This window comes from Megalobrama amblycephala, linkage group LG15, assembly GCF_018812025.1.
Source record: "Megalobrama amblycephala isolate DHTTF-2021 linkage group LG15, ASM1881202v1, whole genome shotgun sequence".
NCBI lineage: Eukaryota > Metazoa > Chordata > Actinopteri > Cypriniformes > Xenocyprididae > Megalobrama > Megalobrama amblycephala.
This window is the reverse complement of record NC_063058.1, coordinates 34,596,149-34,611,590: the sequence shown is the minus strand read 5'-3', so window position 1 is coordinate 34,611,590 and position 15,442 is coordinate 34,596,149. Positions and strand designations below refer to the sequence as shown.

At 33.0% G+C, this 15,442-nt stretch overlaps 1 protein-coding gene across 1 annotated transcript; it reads left to right on the top strand.

Moving 5' to 3' along the window:
- Window positions 1-117: 117 nt before the first annotated feature.
- gtf2h1 (general transcription factor IIH, polypeptide 1) lies at window positions 118-15,077 on the top strand. Its single transcript, XM_048158828.1, has 15 exons — window positions 118-287; window positions 757-912; window positions 3,858-4,050; window positions 5,275-5,440; window positions 5,606-5,699; window positions 8,926-9,075; window positions 9,200-9,279; window positions 9,364-9,497; window positions 9,576-9,663; window positions 11,461-11,549; window positions 11,639-11,756; window positions 11,845-11,935; window positions 12,103-12,218; window positions 12,333-12,425; window positions 14,250-15,077. Exons 2-15 carry the CDS (start codon window positions 759-761, stop codon window positions 14,334-14,336), a joined length of 1,653 nt encoding a protein of 550 aa, XP_048014785.1. The 5' UTR covers window positions 118-287; window positions 757-758; the 3' UTR covers window positions 14,337-15,077.
- The last annotated feature ends 365 nt before the right edge of the window (window positions 15,078-15,442 follow it).

Genomic DNA, 15,442 nt, shown 5'->3' with positions numbered 1-15,442 from the left:
ATTATATTACAGAGCGTTCTTTTTATTTTATTTTATTTTATTTTATTTTATTTCAATCCACATTAGAACTTTAATTTTGAAATCTGTTCCGTTTCTCGCCGTTATGAGGAAGCGCGTCACAGTTTCCCGCTTCACTCTGTTTCTATGGCGGATCTGAGGGCTGCTGTCACTCACGGCGTCCGTAACGACTGTAAATAAAACACAAATACTGTCATTTACACTGATTTCACTTCGCTTACCACAAGATCAATATTGAGGCTTCGGCTTCAGCAGCTTTGGAGCGCCAGGTGAGAGTTTATTACATTGAAATAAAACAGTTAATTAAAGTCTCCGGCTGTGAGCGTGAGTTCAGCTCTCAGTTGCAGATTTCAGGTTCATCACCTTTGAATGTGTTTAAAATGTGTTTTGTTGCGTTTAAAATGTCTTTGGCTTTAAAAACCAGTAGTTTAGATTCTCTATTTCTACATGTACTGAGAATGAGTCTTAATTAATTGCATTAAATAAAGGTTTTTGGGAAGAAAAAGTGATTTGTGCTAGTGCTGTTAGCTCAGTCTGATATGAATCTGATTTAAATTCGGATCTTAATCCGAATCTGATCTGATCTTGATTTCTATTCTGAGTCTGAATCTGTTGTCATATCTTATATAGATCAGATTTAATACCTATATCTGCAATCTTATTATGTTCACATCATTCATCTTTGATCTGAATGTCCTGCATTAATAATGAGGGTTGGACTGTCCTTTCTCTCTGTAGTCATGGCGTCTCTGTCTGAGGAGGTGTTGTTGGTGGTGAAGAGGGTCCGTCAGAGGAAGCAGGACGGGACTCTGTACCTGATGGCGGAGCGGATCGCCTGGGGTCCAGAAGGGAAGGACCGCTTCACAGTCAGCCACCTGTATGCCGACATCCGCTGTGAGTTTCACCCAGAATTCAGCCTCAGTTGGGTTTGCTTGGTGTAGTAAAGGAACTGCGTAAACTTTGATGTGTTAAAATACCTATAGCAATGCCTTAAAGGATTAGTTCACTTCAGAATTAAAATTTCCTGATAATTTACTCACCCCCATGTCATCCAAGATGATCATGTCTTTCTTTCTTCAGTCGAAAAGAAATGAAGGTTTTTGAGGAAAACATTCCAGGATTTTTCTCCATATAGTGGACTTCACTGGGGTTCAACAGGTTGAAGGTCCAAATGACAGTTTCAGTGCAGCTTCAAAGAGCTCTACATGATCCCAGACGAGGAATAAGAGTCTTATCTAGAGAAACCATCAGTCATTTTCTAAAAAAAAATAAACAATTATATACTTTTTAACCATAAATGCTCGTCTTGCACTGCTCTGTGATGCGCCACGCATTACATAATCATGTTGGAAAGGTCATCTCATTTTCTCCTCCAACTTCAAAATTGTCCTACATTGTTGTTTTACCTTTTTGTAAAGAGCGTTTGTCTTAGTCTTTGAACGTTCGCTTTGTAAACACTGGATCTGGTACTTCCACTTATGTCACGCGTGACCTTTCCAACATGATTACGTAATGCGTGGAGCATCACAGAGCAGTGCAAGACGAGCATTTGTGTTTAAAAAGTATATAAAATTTTAATTTGTTTTAGAAAATGAGCGATGGTTTCTCTAGATATAACCCTTATTTCTCGTCTGGTATCGTTTAAAGCAGGGGCGTAGGAGCCATTATACGTGACACGTCCCCCCCCACATTTCAAAATCTAAGTTTTGTCCCCCTCACTATTTCCCAATGTCAGATTTTGTTTTGCATTGCCTGCCTATCTCTGCCGATTTCAGAGTCTCCAAATTAATCCATTCTGCAACTTTTAAATGCATAATTAAATTTTTAAAAACGAAATTATAGGCTTAAGTGCAGGTTCCGAGAGTTGGTCGTTTTGTCGCTATGGTTACACACACACACACACACACACACACACGCACCGTAAATTGCGCTCTTTTATATGGCAAAAGTGGGAGTCATAGAGCAAAATAAGTAGACTAGCACCAATTAAGTTTTCGTGCACTATATTCAAAGTCATCTGAAGCCATTCCATAGCTTCATGTGAGGGACAGAAGGATATGTACATCGATTAAGTTCACGGTCAGAAACTCGTCTTCCCTTCCGCTACAGCTGTCAATCATTCAGCATTTAAACAGCGCGTCGCGTTCGGTAACGACAGTCAGCACGGTAAAACTCTCCAATATGATATATTCCCATTATAATACTTGATATGTAGATAAAGAGCTGTGGATTTGCATAAAATGACTTCATCTTGCTGGAGTTTATTGCTGTTTCTGAACGATGTCATCATACTGGCTACAGGGTGTCTGTTAGATCGCACAACACAAGGACTATGAATTCGTGTCACAATAACTGGAATTTAAAAATGAAAGAAACATATGATTAATAAACTGTTAGATACAGTCAGATGTACACAGGGATTCTCTTTGTACCATGAACTTTTCAATGCACAGCACAACTGCGCGCTCTGACTCGATATTGCTTCAAGCACATCATTCTGCACCCGGGATGCGCATTAGCGGTTTTTTGCTGTTGTTTTGAAGCGTTTCATATTATCATGGTTTTGCACACTGAAAGATTATTAATAGCCTATTTTGTTCTGTCGTATCTATAGCTTGTTGCCCCATTAAAAAGCTGCACAATACATTTAAAATAAGCGTCTTTTAATGTTACATTAATATACATATAATTATTTACATATAAATCTAATTTCATAATACAAATAGTAATTTTAAACTTTTTATTAACATTTGGATTTATAAAATTACTGTGCAAAGTTTTTAGGCTAGAATATTTTTTGCTGCTGAATTATATACTCGCCTAGTTTACTTATTTATTTATTGGTCAGCTTATGAATATATTTTTATTCATTTGTTATTTTTCTCTATAATGAGATGTTGTGTTTAGTGCATTCTGGATTGGTTAACAAATCAAAGATACAGGCTCCCACTAATAAATTAATTCAACAAAGGTAACCTCTTTTGCTACATATTTTTAATGGTTTAAATGTGTACTCTACATGTTTGACCACTTATGAACTATCATTTAGCCTACTATATGTTGTGTACGTGACTAATGTGCCCTACCATCACCAATAAATAAATTACTTTTAGAGCACAAAATTGTTTACAAGAGAACAAATTTCTTTATTGATCTAGTCACGTAATTTTGCTCTCAGAATACACCAGATTTATGCATTTAAATTTAAAATGTACAATATTTTCCTCCGGGGGGGCATGCCCCCGGACCCCCCTAGAGGAACCGATGTCCACCCACCACAGTCTCACAAAAACACTGCAATCCGTTCCCAAAAGTCATTACAAATTAGCATTTAAGTGCTTATATTATATATATATATATATAAATCCGGGGAATTTCCCCCGAACCCCCCTGGCATTTACTGTCCCCCCCAGGTTCAAAATCGCTCCTACGCCCCTGGTTTAAAGCCCTTTGAAGCTGCACTGAAACTGTAATTTTGACCTTCAACCGTTTGGTGCCCATTGAAGTCCACTATATGGAGAAAAATCCTGGAATGTTTTCCTCAAAAACATTAATTTCTTTTCCACTGAAGAAAGAAAGACATGAACATCTTGGATGACATGAGGGTGAGTAAATTATCAGGAAATTTTAATTTGAAAGTGAACTAATCCTTTAAAAGACCAACATTATGCATGGATTAATAGAAATGCCAATCAATGCCAATTTCCTTGTAGAGTAATCAATTTTTAACAGTGCACAAACCTTTCGAGTTCAGTGATGAAATATGGTAATGTAGAAATTATAAATCAGACAAAATTATACATGCATATATATTGTTGTTTTTTTCTATACTTGTACAGGTCAGAAGATCAGTCCTGATGGTAAGGCAAAGATCCAGCTCCAGCTGGTTCTGCACACGGGAGAAAGCACCACCTTTCATTTCGCCAATGAGAGCACAGCACTGAAGGACAGAGACGCCACCAAAGAACTCCTACAGCAGCTCCTGCCCAAGTTCAAGAAGAAAGCCAATAAAGAGCTGGAGGAGAAGAACAGGTGACATTTTGATTGCATCTCATTTGCTGTTATTAAAGGGACAGTTCACCCAAAAATTTAAATTATCCCATAATTTACTCACCCTCAAGCCATCCTAGGTGTATATGACTTTCTTCTTTCAGACGAACACAGTCGGAGAAATATTAAAGGGGTGGTTGATTATGATTTCACTTTTTTAGCTTTAGTTAGTGTGTAATGTTGCTGTTTGAGCATAAACAACATCTGCAAAGTTACGACGCTCAAAGTTCAATGCAAAGGGAGAGATTTTCTTTTACAGAAATCTCTGTTTAAACGGTTGGTAGGAACTACAACGAAGCTTCTTCCTGGGTTAGTGACATCACTAACCCCACAACGAATTCAACGCTGTATTTGCACAAGAGATGAACATGACGGCACATGCTAGTGGATGAGTTGAATCAACTCCACAGCAACTACATAAATTTATCCACTAACCATTCAGAAACGTCCTAAAAGTTGTAACTTCTTCCTGAGTCTCTCCATCAGTGTCGACTCCGGTTTGAACAATGTAAGGCTGAACACCGTTACTGACAATCCTCATTTTGGCTGCGTGAGATTCTCCAGCTTTGTTGTTGTTGAGCTGTTAAAGCTCCGCCCTCTTCTGGAAAGCTCGTTTGCATTTAAAGGGACACACACAAAAACGGCGTGTTTTTGCTCACACCCAAATAGGGGCAAATTTGACAAGCTATAATAAATGATCTCCTGGGGGATTTTGAGCTGAAACTTCACAGACACATTCTGGAGACACCAGAGACTATATTACATCTTGTGGAAATGGGCATTAAAATGGGATTGACAGGGATTTTGAAGCCCAAAAAAGTGCATCTATCCATCATAAAAAGTAATCCATATGGCTTCAGGGGGTTAATAAAGGTTTTTGTAAGAAAAATATCCATATTTATAACTTTATTATAGAATCACTGGCTTCCGTACTCGTGTAGACTCTGGCGACCTGACCTGACCTGACGCATGACGTATTGATGAACGCTGAAGAGCAGAGGATAGAGCAAAACAAAACACTGGTCATGAATTAGAAGTCTAAAACGGGAATTTTTAAAGAGAAATGTGGGAGGAGCTTGAGTTTGTTGCCCAGCTCTATTTATTTGAACCGTGAAAGGCGTCTGCTTTATAAGCCGAAACTCGACTCTCTCATGAACGTGTGGACAGACGCATTGGTTGACCTCCAGCTGACGCTTTATGTTTCAGGATGTTGCAGGAAGACCCTGTTCTGTTCCAGCTCTATAAGGACTTAGTGGTGAGTCAGGTGATCAGCGCTGAGGAGTTCTGGGCCAATCGGCTGAGCCTGAATTCTGTGGAGCACTCCCTCGCCAACAACAACAAACAGGAAGTGGGCATCTCTGCTGCCTTCCTGGTGAGTTTAAATGTATCACAAGATTAACAGTTTAAAGTCGGCGTGAAACAGAATTTGCAATAGTCTTTTCTTCCCTATAGCGACGTATATCCGAGGGAAATGGCTTCTGGAATGAGAAAAAAAATGTATTTAGAATAAAAATTCACCTCATGATCATGTTTACAGGCCGACATCAGACCACAGACAGACGGCTGCAACGGCCTGCGGTACAATCTGACCTCTGACATCATCGAGTCGATCTTCAGGACTTACCCTACAGGTGAGAGATGTCATTAAGATCTTACTCACATTCGACTATCTCTACAGTCGTTGCAAACGATGTGTCTGTTTCAAACCCTAGTGAGCTGCCTGGCTGTCTCCTGCCTACACAGGCGGCGTCCTAACTCATACAGATCCTCATAAGTGACTGATTTAGAACAAAAATAGTTTATAAACTAATAGACTCTGTTACATACATAATGCCTTCTATTGATACATTTAGTTATTGAATGAATTTTTCTCTCCTTTAATCCACCATTTTGGATGAAGTTTTATCAGTGAGCTTGTCACGATACGTTCTGTATGGAAGCCTATTTCTGCCATATATAGGAAAGAAAAATCATGCTTAAGTAAATCATAATTATGAGATAAAAGTCATAATTTCTACATAAAATTTGTCTTAGTTTTTGTCATTATGGCTTCTTGTCCAAGCTTTTTATGTCGTAATTATTACTTTCTCGAATTCTCTTAATTATGACTTTTGCCTCATAATTTTACGGAAGAGAATTAGGGCCAAGCAATAATAAAAAAAAAAAAACATCTCGAGATTAAAGTTGTTAAATTACGAGAAAAAACTCGTTAAATTTCGAGAAAAAAGTCTAAATAAAATGTTGAGAATAAAGTCATTAAATTATGAGAATAAAGTCATTAAATTATGAGAAAAAGTCGTTAAATTATGAGAACAAATTCGTAATTTAACGAATTTTTTCTCGTAATTTAACAACTTTTTTCTCATAATTTTATGTTTATTCTCAACATTTTATCTCAACCTTTTTCTCGAAATTTAATGACTTTTTTTTCTCGTAATTTAATGAGTTTTCTCGACATTTTATCTCGACTTTTTTCTCGAAATTTAATGACATTTTTCTCATAATTTAACGAATTTGTTCTCGTAATTTAACAACTTTTTTCTCATAATTTAACGAGTTTATTCTCAACATTTTATCTCGACTTTTTTCTCGTAATTTAACGTCATTTTTCTCATAATTTAACAAATTTGTTCTCGTAATTTCACGACTTTTTTCTCGTAATTTAATGACTTTATTCTCAACATTTTATCTCGACTTTTTTCTCTAAATTTAACGACATTTTTCTCATAATTTAACGAATTTGTTCTCGTAATTTAATGACTTTTTTCTCATAATTTAACAACTTTTTTCTCATAATTTAATGACTTTATTCTCAACATTTTATCTCGACTTTTTTCTCGAAAATTAAACAACATTTTTCTCGTAATTTAACGAATTTGTTCTCGTAATTTTACGACTTTTTTCTCGTAATTTAATGACTTTATTCTCAACATTTTATCTCGACTTTTTTCTCTAAATTTAACGACATTTTTCTCATAATTTAACGAATTTGTTCTCGTAATTTAACGACATTTTTCTCATAATTTAACGAATTTGTTCTCATAATTTAACGACTTTTTTCTCGTAATTTACCGAGTTTTCTCAACATTTTATCTCAACTTTTTTCTCTAAATTTAACGACAATTTTTCTCGTAATTTAACGAATTTGTTCTCGTAATTTAACGACTTTTTTCTCGTAATTTAATGACTTTATTCTCAACATTTTATCTCGACTTTTTTCTCGAAATTTAACGACATTTTTCTCATAATTTAACAAATTTGTTCTCGTAATTTAACGACTTTTTTCTCGTAATTTAATGACTTTATTCTCAACATTTTATCTTGACCTTTTTCTCGAAGTTTAACGAGTTTTTTTTCTCGTAATTTAATGACTTTATTCTCAACATTTTATCTCGACTTTTTTCTCGAAATTTAACGACATTTTTCTCATAATTTAACGAATTTGTTCTCGTAATTTAACGATTTTTTTCTCGTAATTTAATGACTTTATTCTCAACATTTTATTTAGACTTTTTTCTCTAAATTTAACGAAATTTTTCTCATAATTTAACGAATTTGTTCTCGTAATTTAACGACTTTTTTCTCGTAATTTAATTACTTTATTCTCAACATTTTATTTCGACTTTTTTCTCGAAATTTAACAAGTTTTTTTCTCATAATTTACCGAGTTTTCTCAACATTTTATCTTGACTTTTTTCTCTAAATTTAACGGCATTTTTCTCATAATTTAACGAATTTGTTCTCGTAATTTAACAACCTTTTTCTCGTAATTTAATGAGTTTTTTCTCGAAATTTAACAACTTTAATCTCGAGATGGTTTTATTTTTTTATTATTGCTTGGCCCTAATCCTCTTCCGTATAATTTCCTCATTTCCACCACATAAGAAAAAAACATGATTATGTAGATCATAATTATGAGGAAAAAAGTCATAATTTCTACATAGAATTTGTCATAATTATGACAGTTTTTTTGTCATAAATGTTTTTTGTCATAATTACTTTCTCATATTCTCATAATTACTTTTTACTTTTTACTCATAATTCTCTTTTTGTCATCATTTCCTAATTTCCACCACATAAGAAAAAAAATCATGCTTACGTAAATCATATTTTTGAGATAAAAGTCGTCATTTCTACATAAAATTTGTCATAAGTATGACAGTTTCTTTGTCATAATTATGGTTTTTGTCAGTTTCAACTTTTTATGTCATAATTATTATTCTCTCATATTCTTATAATTGACTTTTTCCTCATAATTCTCTTTTTGTCATATTTTTTCTCATTTCCACCACATAATAAAAAAATCATGCTTAAGTAAATATTAATTATGAGAAGTCATAATTTTTACATAAAATTTGTCATAATTCTGTCTTTTTGTCCAAGCTTTTTCTGTCATAATTATTATTTTCTCATATTCTCTTAATTGACTTTTTCATTATAATTCCATCTTTTTGTCATAATTTCCTCATTTCCACCACATAAGAAAAAAATCATCCTTAAGTAAATCGTAATTATGAGATAAAAGTCATAATTTCTACATAAACATTTGTCAGAATTGAGTTTTTTTTGTCATAATGTCTTTTTTGTCCAAGCTGTTTGTCATAATTATTACTTTCTCATATTCTTATAATTGACTTTTTCCTCATAATTCTGTCTTTTTGTCATAATTTCCTCATTTCCACCACATTAAAAAAATCTTACAGTACTTACAGTAGTCTTAAAGGTATAGTAGCCTGTTTTGGGTCTCAGAAAAGATCTAGAGTTCATGACTGTTTTGTGCTGGAAACACTGAGACTTGAGGGACAAATAAATGCTATAAAAGTGTTGAATATGACCCTTTTCTGTCTTTGATTGCAGTCAAGCAGAAATACGCTGAGAACGTTCCTCACAACATGACGGAGAAGGAGTTCTGGACGCGGTTCTTTCAGTCTCATTACTTCCACAGGGATCGGATCAATGCGGGCCAGCAGGACATCTTCTCAGAGTGTGCCAAACAGGACGAGAAGGGTACCCCTATGAGTCTTGATGTAGTTTTGAGATCTGAAGGGATCTGCCATGGACTGTTGACTTCATCTGAGCGTGTTAAATGACTCAGAATTGTATTCTGATGGAGTTTATTCACATTTTCCAGGCCAGAAGACTATGGTGAACCAAGGAGTGAAGAACCCCATGGTGGATCTGCTTTCACTCGAGGATAAGACATTAGATGAGGTGAGTGGTGTTAGACTTTAGATGACAGTTCCTCTGCGTGTGGGATTGTTTGGTGTAACCGGATGTCTCTGTGTGTCTCTGAAGGGTTACGGCACAGCTATGGTTCCCACCACATCAAACCCCTCAAACAAATCACTGCGAGAGAACAGCAACTCTGCCATAATCAAACGCTTCAACCACCACAGTGCCATGGTGCTGGCGGCCGGCCTGCGGAAAGCGTAAGCGTCTCAGCAGTGGAGTGTGTGTGTTTGTGTTTGCGTGTGTCACAGATTGAATATTCTGTGTGTGTTATATAGGGATGCTCCCAGTGATCAAGCCAGTGAGACCAGCAGCACTGACGGGAACTCCAGAGATTCAGATTTCTTTCAGCCGCCGCTCAAAAAGGTGAAACAATGATGTTACCAGGGTTCATGGATGTTGTTAAACACGACACAAAGCAGACCCCTCTAGATGTAGCAAAATCACTCAAGCTTTATAAGTAAAAATATGAATATTAAGTACATTTTACATTAAAAATTAAATTTAACAATTATCCATATTTTGAAATCATGCTTGGGTAAATCATAATTATGAGAGAAGTCATAAGTTTTTGTCATAATTTTACTTTTTTTCAAAGTTTCAACTCATAATCTCATAATTCCATCTTTTTGTCATGATTTAATCTTTTTATGTCATAATCGAGTTTATCTCATAATTTCAACTTTTGTCATAATCATGATTTTTATCTCATAGTCTCGAGTCGATTTGTAGTTTTGACCCCAAACTTTTATGCTATAATTTTTGACTTTTTGTCCTACAATTATGACTTTTGATAATTATTCATATTTTAGAACAATCCATTTAAAATAAAAAGTAAACCTTATAAATAAATATATTTTCCATTATGAGATATGTCATAATTTCTACAAAAAGTTTTTGTCATAATTATGACTTTCTCGTAATTTAGTTTTTTTTTAATCTCACAATTCCGTCCTTTTGTCATAATTTCATCTTTTTGTCATAATTGTTTTTTTATCTCATAATTTCAACTTTTGTTATAATTATGATTTTTATCTCATAGTCTCGAGTCGACTTATGGTTTTGACCCCTAACTTTTATGCCATAATTTTTTACATTTTGTCTTACAATTATGACTTTTGATTATTCATATTTTCAAACAATCCATTTAAAATAAAAATTAAACCTTATATATATATATATATATATATATATATATATATATATATATATATATATATATATATTATTACACATATTTTAAATTATGAGATAAGTCATAATTTCTACATAAATTTTTTGTCATAATTACGACTTATTGTCAAAGTTTCAACTTTTTGTCAAAATTATTTATTTCTCATAATTATGAGTTGTTTTAATTCTCATAATTCCATCCTTTTGTCATAATTTCATATTTTTAAGTCATAATTGAGTTTATCTCATAATTTAAGTTTTTGTCATAATCAGGATTTTTATCTCATAGTCTCAAGTCGACTTATGGTTTCAATTAATTCAAATAATTTTGACTTTTTGTCTTACAATTATAACTTTTGATAAATATTCATATTTTCGAACAATCCATTTAAAATAAAAATTAAACCTTTTATAAACACACACACATTGTAAATTATGAGTTTTTTTAATCTCACAATTCCGTCCTTTGGTCATAATTTCATTTTTTTATGTCATAATTTAGTTTTTAATCTCATAATTTCAACTTTTATTTCCTAGTCTCGAGTCGACTTATGGTTTTGACCCCTATTTTTAATGCCATAAGTTTGACTTTTTGTCTTACAATTATGACTTTTGATAATTATCCATATTTTGGAAAAATCCATTTAAAATAAAAATTAAACCTTATATATATATATAAGTATATATATAAATATATATAAATATATATATTTCTACATAAAAAGATTTAGTCATAATCATGATTTTTATCTCATAGTCTCAAGTCGACTTATGGTTTCAATTAATTTGAATAATTATGATTTTTTTGTCTTAGAATTATGACTTTTGATAATATCCATATTTTGAAACAATCCATAATATATATTATAATAAATATAATATGTATAAATATAATAAGGACATATTAGTCTGTTTTGTTTTTTTTACTGTTTTTCTTTCTTTTTTAATGTGAATAAAAGCAGATTCTCATGATGTTTTGTGGCTCTTCAGGTGAAATTACAGGAAGCCATAGAATATGATGACCTTCAGGGTGACTCTGGGCGTAAGCCCATCGCTCTGAACCTGAAGAAATCAGACAGGTAAACACCAGCGCCTTGATTCTGCATCTGCCAGACGCAGTGGAGATGTTTGTATGATCTACAGATCTTCATTTGTTTGTTCCTGTAAGATATTCCCACGGCCCGATTCCTCTGCAGTCGCAGCATTACTCCACCAGTCAGGACATCATCAACTCCATCAGCATCATCCAGCACGAGATGAGGAACTACAAACCCCGCCTGACGCAGGTACACCAGTGAGAGCCTGATGTGGATCTGTGGGCAGATGTTTGAATCTTGTATTCTAGTGTGTGTGTTATTTTCTGGCCTGTTTCAGGTGATGTCGAGCAGTGTGGCGAGCTCCGCCATCACAGCACTGTCACCTGGAGGGGTTCTGATGCAGGGCGGAGGCCAACAGACCATTAACCGTCAGTGTTTGACCTCAGACGGTCTATTCATCACATTATAATAAAATCAAATGTACCCTCAGCTGAGACTTTAATGCACTCTGCTATTGCAGGTCTAAACTAGGCATTTTACGTCTCATTAAGGCATTTTACAGTCCATTAACTCGATCTTTGTGTTCTTTATATAGAATTAGTGCCCACTGATGTTCAGAGCGAGCTGAAGCACTTATACACGGCCGCCGGAGAGCTGCTCCGACACTTCTGGTCCTGTTTCCCCGTCAGCACTCCTTTCCTGGAGGAGAAGGTCAAGAAGTGCACCTGCAATTACTTCTGATTAAAATATTCCCAAATAGTATATTTTTATACTTGTTTTATTGCAACATGATTTGTTTTATCTGTCCCTCCCTCCTGCATACAGGTGGTAAAGATGAAATCTAACCTGGAGAGATTCCAGTTGACGAAGCTCCGCCCCTTTCAGGAGAAGATCCAACGGCAGTATTTGAGCACTAACGTAAGGCCACACCCCTGACCACACCCCTAATGGGCTCTCTGAATACTGCTTAGAGTACACATGAATAATTAATGCTCGTCAGAATTGATCGTTTCCAGAATTGTGTGGAAAAACTGGTTCAGGATAGAGATCTGTTTAACCCTCTTGTGCTCTTCAGTCATTTTGAAATTGTAATTTTTTTACGTCTTTGGAATGGTATTATATCGATTAGAAAATGCTAAATGGTCACACTTGTTATCATTGTGGTCAATGACCGTCTTAGGAAATGAATGTGAAATTTTAAAACCCAGCTATATATTTTCATGCATAAAGACTCAATTTATATAGTGGAAAAGTTGTATTATGAATATGTGTAAAATATTATTTGGACATTTTTTTTTTTTTTTTTTTTTTTTTTTTTTAGTTTCTATTATGTTATATTATTTGTTTTTACACTCACTGTACAGTTAGATGTATTATTTATTCATTATAAAAAATCTACATATATCCAAATGCAAAACCTAACAAAAGTAATTATCTGAGGGGAAAAAAAAATATATTTTTATAATTTTTATTTTTAATATTTATTTTTTATTTAATATATTTTTTTATAATTTAATATATTATTATTAGATGTATTATTTATTCATTACAAAAAATCGAAATCTAAATATATCAAAATGCAAAACCTAAAAGTAATTATATTTGAGAAAAATAAATATTTTTTTATATTTTTTTATTTATTATTATTTATTTTTTATAATTTAATATATTATTTTTTTAAATAATTTAATATATTATTTTTTCCACTCACAGTACTGTTAGATGTATTATTTATTCATTATAAAAATCGACATATATCCAAATGCAAAACCTAACAAAAGTAATTGTCTGAGGGAAAAAAATATTTATTTTTATAATTTTTATTTGTAATATTTATTTTTTATTTAATATATTTTTTTATAATTGAATATATTATTATTAGATGTATTATTTATTCATTACAAAAAACAGAAATCTAAATATGTCAAAATGCAAAACCTAAAAGTAATTATATCTGAGAAAAAAAATATTTTTTTATAATTTTTTTATTTATTATTATTTATTTTTATAATTTAATATATTATTATTTTTTATAATTTAATATATTATTATTTCCACTCACAGTACAGTTAGATGTATTATTTATTCATTATAAAAAATCTAAATATATCCAAATGCAAAACCTAACAAAAGTAATCATCTCTGAGAAAAATATATTTTTTATTTTAATATTTATTTTTTATTTAATATATTTTTTATGATTTAATATATATATTTTTTATAATTTAATGTTATTTCCACTCACTGTACTGTTAGATGTATTATTTATTCATTACAAAAAAGCAAAATAAAAAAAATCTAAATATCCAAATGCAAAACCTGATAAAAGTAATTTTGTCTGAAAAAAAAATAATTTTTATATATATATATATATATATATATATATATATATATATATATATATATATATATATATATATTCATTATATAAAAAAAAAAAATCTAAATATATCCAAATGCAAAAAGTAATTACGGCTGATTTATATATATATATATATAACAAAATATACTTTTGTTAAACAACATATTTTAATTCTTCCATTCTAAAATGTGTGTTGAGGTTTAAATTTTGAGGGTGATTCCTTTTCTGTATTTGGATTTTTCTATATATATAAACAGTCTTTTTTAATATTTTCTTCATATTATTTGAAAGTTTGCAAGGTTTTAAAGGCATTTATCAGTTTTCTGATGCACCTACATTGGAACTACATAATAATTTCCTGTGTTTTCTGATTGCAAAAGCTAACGGGCCACCTGGAGGAAATGCTTCAGGCTGCGTACAACAAGTTCCAGGCCTGGCAAACGCGCCGAATGATGAGAAAAACCTGAGGAGACTGAAGACGAAAGATAGAAAAGACTCTGAGTGAATTTAAAGAGAAGGGAGAGGAACAAACAAACACACTCTCCCAGCTTGGGCCGACTGGGGCCTGATGGGTGGATTTTCCAGCCAATCAGAGCTGGAGGTGCTAGCGAGCACATCTGCCTGGGGGAGGGGCTTGAAGAGAGCAAATTCTGTCATCTTATTGGTCCACTTGGAGATGGGCTGCGCCAGTCACAAATAACTGTAATTATTTACTTCTCTCTTTACTCATTTCATTTCGTTCCGTTTTTTTTTTTTTTGCCTTTCCCATTTTTTTTTTTTTCAGTGGATAATTTCATTTCCTAGGTAAGATGTGAAATTTTAACAGTGTTGTATTTCTACAAAGACCAAACTTGGCTCAATAATACCGTGGAAAGATCTCAGGAACTTATAACGTTTAATGCAAAGGAGGGAAAAGCTTTTAAGTCACTGATAAGGAGAACTCTTTACACATCGGATATTGCAATCCAGTTCGAATCTCCCGAGACTTGAGGCTGATTAGGAATCAGTCGCTCAAGACACGCCACGGGGAGGGGATATAGCAATACTGTAAAAATAATGATGATAATAATTTCTATGTAGTGCATTTACTGATCTGTGTTCCACAAACACGTGTACACGCTCATCCGCACTGCTTCATAATGTGTCTTCTCTAGCTGCACTGAGTTGTGGATGTTATTTCAAATAAAGTCAAGATTTAAACCGTTAAACTGGTGTGTTTCTTTGAAAAGAGCTTCCTGAAAGTACTCAGTTACCCAAGAGCACATGCAGCGGGGAAGCTGTTATATTACACCACAAAAGCCCTGAAGAGGAAGCACTGTGTTTTAAATGGTTTCAGTGACGGGAATTGCGTTTTGCACTGTTTATTTCTAAACATCTACTTCTTTAAAAACCCCTTTGTTAGACCAAGATGTCTATATAAATTGCCAGACGCATAGGTTATAATAAATAATGTTTTGAGCAATAATGAGCGATTAAGAAATAAGATTCTGCACCATTTCTACTGTAGATCACCAATCAAATGTAAACCCATTTGTGTCATTGACTGTTAAAGAATTAGTTTTTTTAAATAAAA

Excerpts from the sequence above, each read along its gene's own strand:
- gtf2h1 (XM_048158828.1), top strand. The coding sequence starts at position 759 with ATGGCGTCTCTGTCTGAGGAGGTGTTGTTGGTGGTGAAGAGGGTCCGT. Across the intron at positions 5,441-5,605 it reads GCATCTCTGCTGCCTTCCTG|GCCGACATCAGACCACAGAC; the intron begins GTGAGTTTAAAT and ends TCATGTTTACAG. Across the intron at positions 12,426-14,249 it reads GGCAGTATTTGAGCACTAAC|CTAACGGGCCACCTGGAGGA; the intron begins GTAAGGCCACAC and ends TGATTGCAAAAG.